The sequence below is a fragment of the Eptesicus fuscus genome, chromosome 14 (genome assembly GCF_027574615.1).
Source record: "Eptesicus fuscus isolate TK198812 chromosome 14, DD_ASM_mEF_20220401, whole genome shotgun sequence".
Classification (NCBI taxonomy): domain Eukaryota; kingdom Metazoa; phylum Chordata; class Mammalia; order Chiroptera; family Vespertilionidae; genus Eptesicus; species Eptesicus fuscus.
Genome location: NC_072486.1, coordinates 3487816 through 3502342, shown reverse-complemented (window position 1 = coordinate 3502342; position 14527 = coordinate 3487816). Strand labels below are relative to the sequence as shown.

Below are 14527 nucleotides of genomic sequence, written 5' to 3'. Positions count from 1 at the left end.
CAATAAAATGCACAAGTATAGTGTGGTATGATCATACAATGGAATAGTACACAGCAATGAAAACTGACTTCAGTCATATGTAATAACATGGACTAACACTACAGATAAAAATACCGAATCACAGAAGCAAGTTCCAATGGGATATATACAGTACGATGCTGTTATGTAAAGTTCAAAACCAGGCAAAACTAAATTGACTGGTTTATATAGGATGCACTAGGCAAGGGAATGGATACCATAAAAGGGAGGGTAATGTTGAGACAGGCCATTAAGCTCCGACAAGTGGTATAGGGAAACTGATGGCTAAACAAACGGCCAGGCAATTCACAGCAGAAACAGGTCACCTCCCTAGAGATAATATCTAGGCCTGTATTTCAGCTCCAGACCCAGAAAAGCAGCAAAGGTAAGATAACATACCTTGGAATATCTGAGTAACCCCTCTTTCCAAACCCCTCAGGGCACAATCTCCCCACAGAGCCAAAGCCACAGATCCCATCCTGCACCCACCCAAGTAAAAGAAGTGTCTATTCCTTTACTTTTTATCTCATCTCAGAGATTTCCCCATTTTGCTTTCTCCCACCTCTCTAATCTATCACCAGTGGATTTCATGTAACTTCCTTTTTAAAATATATATTTTTTTATTGACTTGAGAAGAGGGAGACAGAAATAGAAACATCAATGATGAGAGAGAATCATTGATTGGCTGTCTCCCACATGCCCCCGACTGGGGCTGTGCCCCAAATGGGAATCGAACTGCGACCTCCTGGTTCATGGGTCAATGCACAACCACGGAGCCACACGGGCCGGGCATCATGTAACTTCTTACATCTTCCCCTTCTATCCTGATGTATAAAATAAGTGATAAAACTGCATTCTCTGGAGCATTTCCTCAATCCACTGAGCTTTTGCTTCCCCCCAACTGTCATCAGTTTGACTCAAATAAACGCACAGAAGTTCTTACGGGTTTGGATACTCACACTAAGTGAGATAAAGAGCGTAACTGGGCTTACATGCCATCAGCTTAGGTTCATCATTTTGGAACCCAACTTTCGGAAACACCTTTCGGTTTTCAGAATCTTTTAGATTTGGGCGAGGTAATGAGGAGTTTCAGTTCAGTCTGGCGTGTGAGTATTGAGGGCCTACTATGTGTGCCTGGTCCTGAGGACCATCTATAGCAGGAGTGGAAACTGGAAACCAGGAACGTGAATGCAAGGTGGGAACGTGCCAGGCAGCGGGAAGCAGACAGACAGGTGTCAGGAGTGGGCTTGTTCAGGGAACAAAGTGGCCCGTGAGATTGGTTCTGTTGGACAGAACATAAGGTGCCTGTTCCAATACCGTGGGCAGCTGCTTGAAAGGCTTGTGTTTAGTAATGCTCTTCTCAATTTCATCTGAGCATGCTCCTTTTCATCAGAGGTGTACATGCACACACGATTGTGTCCACGTCCATGTGTGCACATGCATGTACTTGTGTGCCTGTGCTAGTGTGCATGTGTACGTGCGCTCGTGTATGCATATGGGTGTATGTGCGTGTGCACGTGTGCTAATATATGCATGTGCGCCTGTGCAGGTGCATGTGTGTATGCACGTGTGTGATATATTCAGGGTGAGTACTGCTGGTGAGATGCACAGAACTGAGCGCTCTGGGCAGGGCAGAGAGGAGGCTCGCGGAGTCCTCAGGGCGGTGGACGGCTGGGAACATTTCTGTGGGCCGGGCCCATGCCATTTGGAAGGAAGCACAACAATGAGACGTGCGGAGCCCCGTGCGGGGCAGCCTCTCCTCTTCCACGGAAAGCACCGGGCACTGGGTGAGCACCCGCTTGGGGACCTTGGCCTCACCCTTCAAGACCACAGCTGCTCTGGGTTTGCAGGGAGCCGCCGCATTCCCTGGCGCTGCAGAACGAAATGCCATGAAACCCCTAGCTTAGCGGAACGTGATGAACTGTGGATGGTGTCAACGCGGAGACTTCCGGCAGGACGAGCCATTCTCAGGAGACGGTGTGGGCAGGCGCTGCTCTTGCTTACCCACCAAGCAGAGCGGCTTGTTCACGAAATAAGCAGGAGATGGAAGGCTACGCTCACTACCGGCCCATCTCCTATCGCTGGAGGAGGGAGGCAGGCAGGGCTGGCCGCGCCCCAACGTGGATGAGGGAGGGGGAGGGAGGTAAGGATGCTGGAATCGCAGGGCTGTGGCTGACACCCAGGTGCCGTGGGCTTGCAGAACAGCTGGGGCAGCAGGGCGGGGTCTCACAGGATGTGGCCGCCATCAGCAACTGCTCTCCCTGTCCCACCCTGGGGACCGCAGCTGGGGGCATGACTTATACCCCGAGAGCTCTTGGGTGCTGGGTTCCAGGCTCTAACAACACCCACAGCTCCCTAGCTGGCACTCATCCGGGGCTGCTGGAAATGTCTGGAGACTCTCGTGCCAGCATCCTGCCACTGGATGGACTCACTGTGCGGCCGACACGGAGGTACCTCCACATGGGCCTCCCGCTGCCTAGGAGACTGAGGCTCGAAGGGATGGCATCGCTGGCTTTGGAGTCAGAAACCCCTGTGTTCAAGTCTATTCTCAGCATCTTGTTACAGGGCCTCCTGCAAAAGCTTTCCAAACTGGTGAGAGGAAGGACAAGAGTGCGTAGCTCATGGCCTGGCCCTGGTGACCGAGTCAGACACTGTGACCTTCCTGGCCCGGCCCCCAGGGATCGGATCGCGAAGGCTGTGCAGCTCCAGTAACTAGGAGAGTGGAGTCCAGTTCCTCTACCTGCGGGGCCAGTGCTGTGTGTGTGTGTGTGTGTGTCAGTCTCACACACCCACTCACTGCTCTGAGGGCTTCCGGAAACTTCCAGTCAAAGGCAGGAGCACCTCACCCTGGCAGGGTCCCAGGCGAGCAGCAGTGAGAAGAAAGTGCCCCGAACAAGTCTGGTCCTTACCACCTCGCGCTTGTCCACCTCGAACCAGCGGGAGATGCCCGGCAAGCTCTGCACCAGGAAGAGCGACGTCCTCTCCACCCAGAGACTCTGCGGAACACGGGACATGTTAACCCTTAAGTCACAGCCATGTCCTCTCCACCCAGAGACTCTGCGGAACACGGGACATGTTAACCCTTAAGTCACAGCCATGTCCTCTCCACCCAGAGACTCTGCGGAACACGGGACATGTTAACCCTCAATTACAGCGACATCCTCTCCACCCAGAGACTCTGTGGAACACGGGACATATTAACCCTCAATTACAGCGACATCCTCTCCACCCAGAGACTCTGTGGAACACGGGACATGTTAACCCTCAAGTTACAGCCATGTCCTCTCCACCCAGAGACTCTGTGGAACACGGGACATATTAACCCTCAATTACAGCGACATCCTCTCCACCCAGAGACTCTGTGGAACACGGGACATATTAACCCTCAATTACAGCGACATCCTCTCCACCCAGAGACTCTGTAGAACACAAGACGGGTTAACCCCCATGTTGCCCTCTTCCTGGCTACTGAGCTGTGGTTAAAAATGTTTGCCATTCACTTTTATCAGGGGTCATGTACCAGCTCGCCAACACACGGCTGCATAACCTCCTGGAGGAAGGGCGTTGGGGATCCTGCAGCGGACCTTTCTACTTTAAAGAGGAAGATGCTAAGATCCAAGAGCGACGGGACCTGCTTAAAGATGCCTTCTCATTACCTGCCGAGCCAGCACGGAGCCCACCCACCGGAACCTCCGACTGCTCCGCAGCCCCGACCACTGTGCCACGTTGCCCATGCCCACATGAACATAGGATTTCAGAGCCTGGCCCCCTCCAGCCAGGACCAGCACCCCAGGCCACATGAAACCATGGCTGCCTTTGGTAAGAGCTGACGATATCAACCAGGGTTCTGTGCCTATGGCTCATTTTTCTTATTGAAACAAAGTCCATGCCCAAGAGGAGAATACACTTTGCGAGACTCCTGAACTAGCGCCAGGCATTCAACAGCAGCAAGAAATGAGAAGGCTCCTCTGAGGAGCCCAGGAGCCGTGCGCACCTTGAACTCGTTCTCCTTGTCCTTGGGGCCTTTGTGGAACGGCCTGTCGTAGCGGAACTTCCAGATGTGGTTCACTTTGTAGAAGCTCTTGATGTTGTCGGGGACACCCTCTCTCTGCAGCACCTCCTGGCTCTCGGGGATGGGGGTCACAGCATAGATCTGCAGATCTGGGGTCACAGCGTCAAGGAGGGAACCCCGCTCAGCAAGCGCCACGCAATCCTGGCTCCCGCTGAGCTGTGGCGGGGAGAAGGGGTGGGTTAACTATCTGCTATTCGCTCCCCTTTGGCTGGAAGTAAACTAACATCTCCAAGAACGTGCCCAGACTCAGTTCCTAACACTCATTCCCAAACAATAGGTCTCGGATGAGTTTTAGGTCAGCGGTTCTGGAAAAAGTATCAGTTAAAAATTTTTAGGGCCCATGGATGTACTGATTTTTTTTTTTTTAGAGGGGGTGAGTGGGAATAAAAATGTCAAGGGCAAAGGGGGTGAATGATATGTTCCAGTGAACATAAGGCTATTATTTTCAGGAACTGAAGTCGCTGCCGTAGGATATGTCAGGGGAAAATTATCCTAAGGGAACTCACTAAAAAGAGCTTTAAAATCAGGGATACGTTTTAATTAAAAGGGAAAAAATTAGCGTGGCTGGTGTGGCTCAGCGGTTGTCAACCTATGAACCAGGAGGTCACAGTCTATTTGTGATCAGGGTACATGCCCGGGTTGTGGCTTCATCCCCAGTAAGGGGTGTGCAGGAGGCAGCCAATAGATGATTCTCTTTCATCACTGATGTTTCTATCTCTCTCTCCTCCCTCTTCTTTCCTCTCTCTGAAATTAGTAAAAACGTATTTTTTAAAAAGGAAAAGAGTTAAACAGAATCTAAGAGATTCTTTTCCCCATGATAACAAACAGAACAATTCCGCTGAGGAGGAGCCGAGCTAAAATAAGATGCCGAGAAAGAGGGAGACTACGAACACGGCAACCCCACAGGGTCCGGTGCTCCGCAGCCCCAACCACTGTGCCACGTTGCCCGTGCCCACGTGAACATGGGATTTCAGAGCCTGGCCCGGCAGGGGAGTGCTGCAGCTGCCCGCCGCCCCCGCCAGGTGGCGCTCCTGGGGCAGTGGCCCTGCCCGAGGTGGATACACTGCGCCTCCGCCTGGAAGATGGTCTCGTCGGGCTGGTTGGCGTGCTGCATGGCAATGGCGTGCGGGAACTCAGTCAGCATCCGCTGCTGGAATGCCTCCAGCCGCTCGTAGTCGTGCCCTCTGCACACGAACTCCTTGTTCTGCAGGCAGAATAAAGGACGAACAAAATAAACTAACAGCCTAGCTGGCGTGGCTCAGTGGTTGAGCATCGACCTAGGAACCTGGAGATCACAGTTCGATTCCCCATCAAGCACATGCCCGGGTTGCAGGCTCAATCCCCAGTGTGGGGTGTGCAGGAGGCAGCCAATCAGTGATTCTCTCTCTCATTGATGTTTCTCTCTCCCTTTCCCTTCCTCTCTGAAATCAATTAATAATATATTTTTAAAAACAACAATTAACAAACAACACAAGAACGATTCCTAGATATGAGAACAGAACAGACGGACAGTTGTGGGGGCCGGAGACTGGGGAGCCAGGTGAAAAAGGCAAAATGGCTACACTGTCTGCCGCGTGGGACCTGGACCCGCACAGGCCCGCACTCTCTCGAACGCCAACGCCGAGGATGGCCCGCTGAACTGAAGAGTGAGAACCGGTCCCCAAGGGAAACAACCCTAATGACCAAAGATGGCTCATCCATCCAGCAAACTTGGAAGCTCATGACGCAAACCCCACCAGATTGGTTGCTATCTTGGGGAAGTATTCAGAACCAGGCGTTCTACCTGAGAATGGGGTTTGCAAAGCCAAAAGTGAACAGAAGTTTCCTGATGTGCTCACTTGTCTGAAAAGGGTACAGGGCCAGTCACAGCTCAGCTCTGTGGGTCACGATATCTACTGGGTGTCCCCCCCACGACACACAAAATGCAGACACACTTTAACAGCTGATAACTCAATTTAAAAAATGAAACGTATTTTAATAAACACTGCCTTTATAATTATTCGAAGTGTATAGACATTTTGGGGGGACACCTTATATATTAGAAGTATGAAAGCAAACTAAGTAGTACATGACTCACTCTTAAGAAAAATGGGAATTTTTTCCCATAAAATCCAACCCTGAAGAACTCTGGCTCCAGGCGCTGCTGGTCCATAATCTTGTCATACAGCGAGGCCTCCATCATCTGGGGAAGCAGAGACAGCCGGTCAGTTCTCCCGCTCCCAGCCCCTCCGCCTCCCAGCGCAGGCCGCTTCCTCTGCCCCGGAGCACGTGCTCTCGTTCTCGGGCGGCTCGCTGGCCTGCTGAAAGCCTAGGTGTGTCAGCACATGATCTCGCCGGGGAAGATGGTTTCTATGCGCACAGTCCATCGGGGAAATGTTTTCCTCCCAAGGAAATAAAAATGAGTACGAACCGTGAGAAGCAACCTTTCGGGGAATTCTCGTGCCAGGTGTACTCACCTGTGGGCTTGCTTCTCCTCAAACACGGAACTCAGGACATCTGGGAGATGCACGCTTTCAGGTTGGACGGGGATAAACTGACCAACCAAAGCAGAGGACGCGGGGCTCAGGGGTTGTGTGTCAACCCTTGAACCACGAAGTTGTGGTTCGATTCTCGGCCAGGGCACATGCCCGGGTGGTGGGCTCAATCCCCAGAGTGGGTCATGCAGGAGGCAGCTGATTGATGATTCTCTCCCATCATTGATACTTCTACATCTCTCTCCCTCTCCCTTTCTCTTTTTGAAATAAAAAACAACAACAAAAACAAAACACAAAGCAGAGGCGGCCACAGTGCAGGTGACAGGTGACGTCGGGCTGCGAGCTCTGGAGTGCGACTGACAGCAGTGAACTATGACCCACATAAAGCTCACGGTTTCCCATTCACCCTGTGATTGTCCTGGGGGTTCCAGAGAAAGGCTCCGATTGGACCTGAAACCTCCCTCTCCTCGCCCCCTCCCTGCCCCCCGCCGCAGCACCTGAAAGGTTTATAAAAACATTAGTGAGGATGGCACCCAAGCGCTTTCCCAGGCAAACATGGTGACCTCCCTCCAGGTACAGGGGATGCCGAGGAGCAGGCAAAGGCTTTATGTGAAACGCAGTGCTCGATGGAGCCAGCGTAACTGGCGGGAGTGAAAACAAGGTGTTTTCTTGTTAGGAGAATTACCCATGGCCCGCGGACATGAAACACCACGCGGCAAATGGCCAGCTCCTGCCGGCTGAAGGACCTCTTGGTGTGTGTGTCGGGGGAGGGGATGACATGGGCTGTTAAAGGCTGACACCATCGCTTCAATTGTTGCCTCGGAATTAAAAGGCAACATCATCCCTTCCTTTTTTAAATGTAGAAGCTGATGATCCCATTTTAGAGACCCAGAGGAACTTAAGGGCGTGGAGGGCCCAGGAGCAGGGGCTGGCTGAGCCGGAGGGAAGGGAGGGTAAAATCCCCACGTCAGAGAACACCAAACACCTAGAGCTCTTGGCGGACCTTGGTTTAGGTTTAGCAAAGACAAACCTTTCTGAAGCTAAGGGGAGGTAACGACAGACTTTAGCCCCGGAATATTAAAAACTGGGTCAGGTAGCCATTCTTACTATTTTGCTTCATGGACTATGGCACCAAGAAGGATACACTACTACAGAGACTGTGTCCACATGGGAAGCCCTTCCCACAGTGCGGGGTTTCCTCAATAAAGTACTAGTCCCGGCTCAGATGGTGTGTTTTGATGTGGGGTTTAGCCCAGATTAGCGATTTTCCACCCAAGTGCCGCAGGAATGGTTAAATCTGCAACACCTGCCTCGGTTACAGGACCAATGACCTCTTTTCCCTCCGACTGTCCAACGCGAAAATGACAACAGTCAACACAACAGTAGCCTCTGGTGTGAATGAATCAAAATCACATCTTTTTTGGTCAGATCGGCATAAACACACTTTTTGGTGTGCCGCAGCGTTTTAGTGTGTGCCTGAGATGAGGAGGGCTGACCATCGCTGGCCTAGTCCAGGGCTCACTGTCCGTGCCCTCCTCCAAGCACCACAGAGTAATGGGCGGCTTCTCTGCACGAGCGCCGGCAGCCCCGAGGAAAGCCTGCCCTCAGCACTTCCCTGGAGGCAGGTCGAGGGGCCAGAGACAATGTCAGGGGGGGAAGCTCACAGCGCGGCCCGCGCCCTGCCTTACCCGCATCTTGCTCAGGTTCCGGTAGTCATAGTAGCTCTCGTACTGCTCTGCGATCTTCCGGCACAGGACGATGCCGCTCTCCCAGCACTGTGGGCCAACGGGCACGGTTAGCGACCGCCCACGCTTGCTTACTTCCACCCCGAGGTTGGCAGGGACTGCCTTCCATCACTGAGCCTCACTTCATCCCTATGACCTGCCGTTAACAGGATCACTGCAGCTTTAAGCATGAAGATAGCATGTAATTAGCTGTCTTTCCTGCCTGGCTGGCGTGGCTCAGTGATTGAGCATCGACCTATGATCAAGAGGTCACGGTTCGATTCCTGATCGGGGCACATGCCCCAGTTGTGGGCTCCATCCCCAGTGTGGGGTGTGCAGGAGGCAGCCGAAGGATGATTCTCTAGCATCGCTGATGTTTCTCTCTCTCTCCCTCTCCCTTCCTCTCTGACATCAATAAAAAGGTATTTTTTAAAAAGTCTTTCCTGCCGTTAGGAGGATCACTGGGGCTTTAAGCATGGAGACAGCATGTAACTAACGTGTAAGTTATTAAAAGTCTTTAGGAAGCTGGAAATGGCAATGCCCCCCCAGGAGGAGGTGGCATCCATGAGCGGAATGAAGGGACAGTGGCACCAGCGCAGTCGCCCGGGGCCACTCACCTTGCCCCGGTCGAAGTTCTGGATGATGGCCAGGTGCAGGTGCTCCTTGCGCTGCCACTCGGTCTGCATGGGGTAGCTCAGGAACTCGCGCAGCGGCCGGTCTGACCACTCCAGCAGCTCGTCGTACAGCAGGAGGGTGTAGGCGGCCTCTGCAAGGCAGCAGGGAGCAAAGTTCAGACGGGCCCCAAAGCCGCCCCTCAAGGGGGGCCAGTTCATGACAAAGAGGAGACAACACTATTTTCTGAATTTCATGACATTCCAGAAAAGTGCCCAGAGTATAAGAATATATACAACGGCAGGTTAGTGAATGATGACTTTCTCAAAGATGGAATCATCAGAGATTTGCATGTAATTGTTTGTTCCCTGTATTCATTCATTCATTTATATCCATACCAGAGGCCCGGTGAACAAAATTCGTGCATGGGTGTGTGTGTGTGTGTGTGTGTGTGTGTGTGTGTGTCCCTCAGCCCAGCCTGCACCCTCTCCAATCTGGGACCCCTCGAGGGATGTCCGATTGCCTGTTTAGGCATGATCCCAGTGGGATGGGGCCTAAATGGGCAGTCGGACATCCCTCTCACAATCCAGGACTGCTGGCTCCTAACCGCTTGCCTGCCTGATTGCCCCTAACTGCCCTCCCCTGCCGGCCTGATCGCCCACAACTGCCCTCCCCTGCTGGCCATCTTGTGTCCACATGGGGGTAGCCATCTTTGATCACATGGGGGAGGCCATCTTGTGTGTTGGAGTGATGGTCAATTTGCTTATTACCTCTTTATTATCTAGGATTCTCTTTCTCTCTCTCTCTCCCTCTTTTCTTCCCGCCTTTCTTTTGTCTATAATGCCTGTATGCTACTGTCATAAAAATGTTGAGAGCCTGGCCAGCATGGGAGCCTGGCTAGCATGGCTCAGTGGTTGAGCAATGACCCATGAACCAGGAGGTCATAGTTCAATTCCCAGTCAGGGCATATGCCGGGGTTGCGGGCTCCATCCCCAGTAGGGAGCAGGCAGGAAGTAGCAGATCAACAATTCTCTCTCTCTCTTCCTCTCTGAAATCAAGATACAGGGGAGACACATCTTTGTCTGGGAGGAAGTTAACTGGCGAATAGCTGGAGGTGGGACTAGGAGCATCTTCCAAAGGCATGTTTAGGAAACAAATAATGATAGCTCAACTCTTCCAGAGGATCAAAGGCTGAAAGGTGTGGAAATAGTGTTAGGGGGAGCATCAGGGTCCAGGCAGGATGCAGGAGGACAAAGAGTACAAAGAGGAGCTGAAGGCAGAGAAGAAACAGAAAAAAAAAGGAGGACTAAAGGAGGGATTAGAACCCCCACAAGAGTTGGATGAGTTGTGTGTCTGCGTATGAGAATTTGATTCAGGACAGTGATCATGGGTGTCTGGATACACAGGCTTGTAAAAGCAGCTGTGAAACAGTTCATTTGTGAGACATACACACCTTGGAGACATGGGCAGCACAGCAGAGCACGGAGGACGATTTTGAGCGTATCAGCAAGATGTATATTTTTTTTGTTTGCTTGTTTTTAAAAAATTTTTTTATTAATTTCAGAAAGGGAGAGACAAAGATAGAAACATCAATGATGAGAGGGACTCATTGATTATCTGCCTCCTGCATGCCCCCTACTAGGGGTTCAGCCTGCAACCCCGGCATGTGCCGACCTTGAACTGTGACCTCCTAGTTCATAGGCCAATGCCTGACCATCAAGCCACAACGGCTAGGCAGCAAGTAGTAGATGTTTTATTGGAATATGTTGTCTTTATTTTTCTGTATCTTTAGAAGATGATTGAAGAGGGAAGAATGAATCATCTCCAAAGTTCTAACAGATTAATCTTTTTAAAAGTGTTTATAATTCTGAACAAATTGGAGCATGGGCCATCTCACTCCATCATTTTGAGACATGTGGTGTGAGGACACCAATGAGACAGAAGAAGTAATAGCACAGGAGGAAAGAGAAGATGAGTTAGGAACAAAGACCCTGTCATAAAAGGCGGCCAAGGGTTACGCCATTTCAGCGAACCCTACAGAGAAGTTCTCCACCCATTTCACTCTCTCCAGGAACTCACAGAAATGAAGACAGAGAGATATGAATAAAATGTTATAGGGGAAATAAAAAGGAAAAAAAAAAGAAAATGTTATAGGGAAAAGGACTTATTTCTTATGACTTTGGGGAACATAAAAACTGCAAACAAATTAAAGAAAAGAGTTTTTCCATCTCCAAAATATACCCAGCTAGATTTAGACTTTGTTTAGAGAACCAGAATAGACCTGCTATTTATCTGCAGGAACTGTCCTCCATTGCTTCCCTTGCTTTTTTTATGGACTTTAAGTGAAAGACTACCAGGGTTTTTTTCCCCACAGATATATAAACTAGGTTGAGCATTTCTCTCAAAATCTGGCTACCAGCTACTTAAAAATGACCATTTAAACTCTCAGGCAACATGATCAGCAAAGAAACCAAAATGCTCAGCACATCTGTGGGGCCATCATTGTATGCAGATGGAATACATGACAGCTACCACTTAAAGAGGGGAAGACAAAGGGACCTCCACGGCTGTACACTTTCCACATTTAACTTGCGGTGATAAAATACTAACTCCGAGTAGACCATGAAAAGTTAGGGATGCATTTTGTAACCCCCAGAACAACCTTGAAAAAAAACGATGCCAAGAAATACTGTTAAAAAGCCGGCATACAAATTAAAATGAAATACCAAAACATACATACATAAATCCAATTTAAAATAAATTTCCATTATTAAAAAATAGGGGGTTCTTTATCTGATATGGAGGTTGGGACACAGAGAACAAAAGACAATCAATTACATAAGAAACAAATTTCCATTTTAAAGCAGAAATGCTTGAGCCCTCATTCTAAAAAGGAGAGGACTTATCGTGTCTCACACACCCGTGTCCACACTCCCCAGCCGGAGCCTGAGACAGAATTACCTGTGAAGTTCTGTGCCTTGAGGTGCAGGTCGTAGAGTTTGTGGATGTAGCGGATATACATCTCTTCCTTGTTCAGTTCCGTCTTATAAAAGTTCTGGAAAAAAAAAAGGGCAAGTGTGGAGAGTTGCTCAACAGTCAGGCCGGCAAATACCTGCCTTTTACTCTGCTGACGTGTCATGAAATCGAACCAAAAGAACGGATTGTTCGTGTACGTGCCTTTAACAGTATGTTCCCGGAGGCCAGGGGCATGCTTTCATTCAACACCGGCTGGGCCCAACAGGACCTAGCGACTGGATGCGCCGGAAATGTCTGCGGTGCTGTCACCAATGATGAACACATCCTTAGTGACTCTATCATTTTTTGTTAGTTTTGCTGCCAATGGACAGTCAGCCTACTCAACTAAAATAGTGAAATATGTAACAGATTAACCTGTTTATTAAAGTTAACTAGTGATATTCAAAGGTGTTTCAAACTCCAAACACATGCTTACTTTAAGGAAAAATAAGGCCGAGTCCAAACAACGCAAATGCCTTTTTCCTTCCGTAGATCGTGTGAAGGTGGGAAAGAAAGGCTCTTTAGTATTGTTAGGGAGTTATGAGAGGCTCACTTGTGCTGGAGTTTAAATGTTTCCAGTTGACGGACAAAACATAAATGGACTGATAACAAGGTATTTTGTTTCAAGTCATTATTGTGGAGACAAGCTTATTGAAAGTATTTTATTTACATAAAAAGTAGCTTGTCTTCCTAAACTTCCCTAACACATTTTAATGTTATCAGAAACTCAACTTGAAGATAACCTGGGCCCATGCTCTTGGCATTTAAAGGTACATCACCATCCTGGCTGGGTGCTCAGTGGTTAGAGTATCGGCCCTTGGACTGAAGGCTCATGGGTTCGATTGCAGTCAAGGGCATGTATCTCGGTTGCAGGCTCCAGCCCCGGCCCTGGTCAGGGAACATGCAGGAGGCAACCAATCGATGTCTCTCTCACACATCGATGTTTCTGTCTCGCTACCCTCCTTTCCACTTTCTCTAAAAATCAATGGGGAAAAATATCCTCCCGTGAGGATGAACCAAAAATGAATGAATGAATGAATGAATGAATGAACATTATCAGCATCCACCTCTAGTCCTTCACCACCTGAGCAAGGGCACTTCCTGCCTGAACGTGGTAGACAGAGCACATGAAGGCCCATTCCAGCAGAAGCGCGGCACTGTGACTCAAACGCGCTCTTTCCAGAGGCCCTTGGACGTGACATCCCGGCTACAGCGCCGGGACGCCTATCATTGTGGCTCCTGGTTTCGATTGATGCCACTTGGGATGAGGAATAAGGAAAATGTGTGGTGATGGGGATACATCTGATGACCTGAAGAAGTGACCCACTTTTTGGAGCTGAAGAGGGCTTTGGCAATGGGCTGGACTAGCTAATGTGGCTCGTAATCTGAACTTGAAGCCTGAGGACCGTCTGCCCATGTCCTTTCTGGATACCACCGCCCAGGAGTCCATTCTTTACTATGAGGGCTCTGCTGTCCTTGAGACATGGACATGTAACTGAATAAAATTGTTTCCAATTTACATCATTATCCTCTCCCTTTTCTTCTCCTCTAGATCTTGGCATTCTTTTTGTAAAATATATTTTTATTGACTTTAGAGAGGAGGGGAGAGGGAGATAGACACATCAATGATGAGAGAGGACCACTGATCGGCTGCCTCCTGCACGTCCCACACTGGGGATCGAGTCCGCAACCCAAGCACAGGGAATCGAACTGTGACCTCCTGGTTCGTAGGTCGACACTCAACCACTGAGCTATGCTGGTCGGGCAGTCTTGGCATTCTTTAAACAAATAAGTAAATAACGCCATTCACAGCTCCCATTATAACTCAAATCATTTTAATTAGCAAGCAGTGTTGTAGCATCAACACACGTCTAACATCCCCACAGCAGGTTTTTATGTTATTAAAGGATGATTTGCTCTAATAGCTATCTGGTAAGAAGCGGCTTTCTTTGAGAACAAAAATAAGACTCACTCTGGAAATGAATAGTTCTTTAATAAAAACAAAATGATCTCTCCCATCAGCAGAGGAGAATATTCACATATGTCTGGGGAGACTGGTGACACCAAGAACAAAATAATAATTACATTTCCCAGCATGAGTCATGACAAGGGTTCTGCACTTGTACTGATGAACACTCCATTTAACTCTGGCAGCGTGAAGGAAGCCAGAGCTCTCCGAGTGGAGAAACATCTCTGAGAGGGAGTGAGCGGATGAACAGAACCATATTGCCGCTAGAAAAACATCAAGAAGGTTCCAGATGGAGTATGAGCTAGAACGATTCACTTCCACGTCATAGGTTTCGCTCCTTTAATAAGAAGTATTCTTGCCCGGCCTGTGTGGCTCAGTGGTTGAGCATCAACCTATGGACCAGGAGGTCACGGTTCAATTCTGGGTCAGGGCACATGCCTGGGTTGTGGGCTCGATCCCCAGTAGAAGTTGTGCAGGAGGCAGCCAATCAATGATTCTCTCTCATCATTGATGTTTCTCCCTCTCTCCCCCTCTCCCTTCCTCTCTGAAATTAATTAAAAAAAAAAATGTCCTGTTGGGATGGTAAGCTATATGATCATCCTACTTATAACCCAAGCCTTAACCATGGTGGCATCGTACATTT

The 14527-nt window shown here is 49.5% G+C and overlaps 1 protein-coding gene across 1 annotated transcript in view; it reads right to left on the bottom strand.

Moving 5' to 3' along the window:
* Window positions 1-14527, bottom strand: part of DOCK4 (dedicator of cytokinesis 4) — a 209823-nt gene that overhangs the window by 16672 nt on the left and 178624 nt on the right. Inside the window, exons 35-41 of the mRNA XM_054726251.1 lie at window positions 11862-11955; window positions 8906-9054; window positions 8253-8339; window positions 6168-6272; window positions 5153-5294; window positions 4013-4179; window positions 2928-3014 (exon numbers count right to left, since the gene is read on the bottom strand). Coding sequence (XP_054582226.1) covers window positions 2928-3014; window positions 4013-4179; window positions 5153-5294; window positions 6168-6272; window positions 8253-8339; window positions 8906-9054; window positions 11862-11955 — 831 coding nt within the window. The remainder of the gene's footprint in view (window positions 1-2927; window positions 3015-4012; window positions 4180-5152; window positions 5295-6167; window positions 6273-8252; window positions 8340-8905; window positions 9055-11861; window positions 11956-14527) is intronic.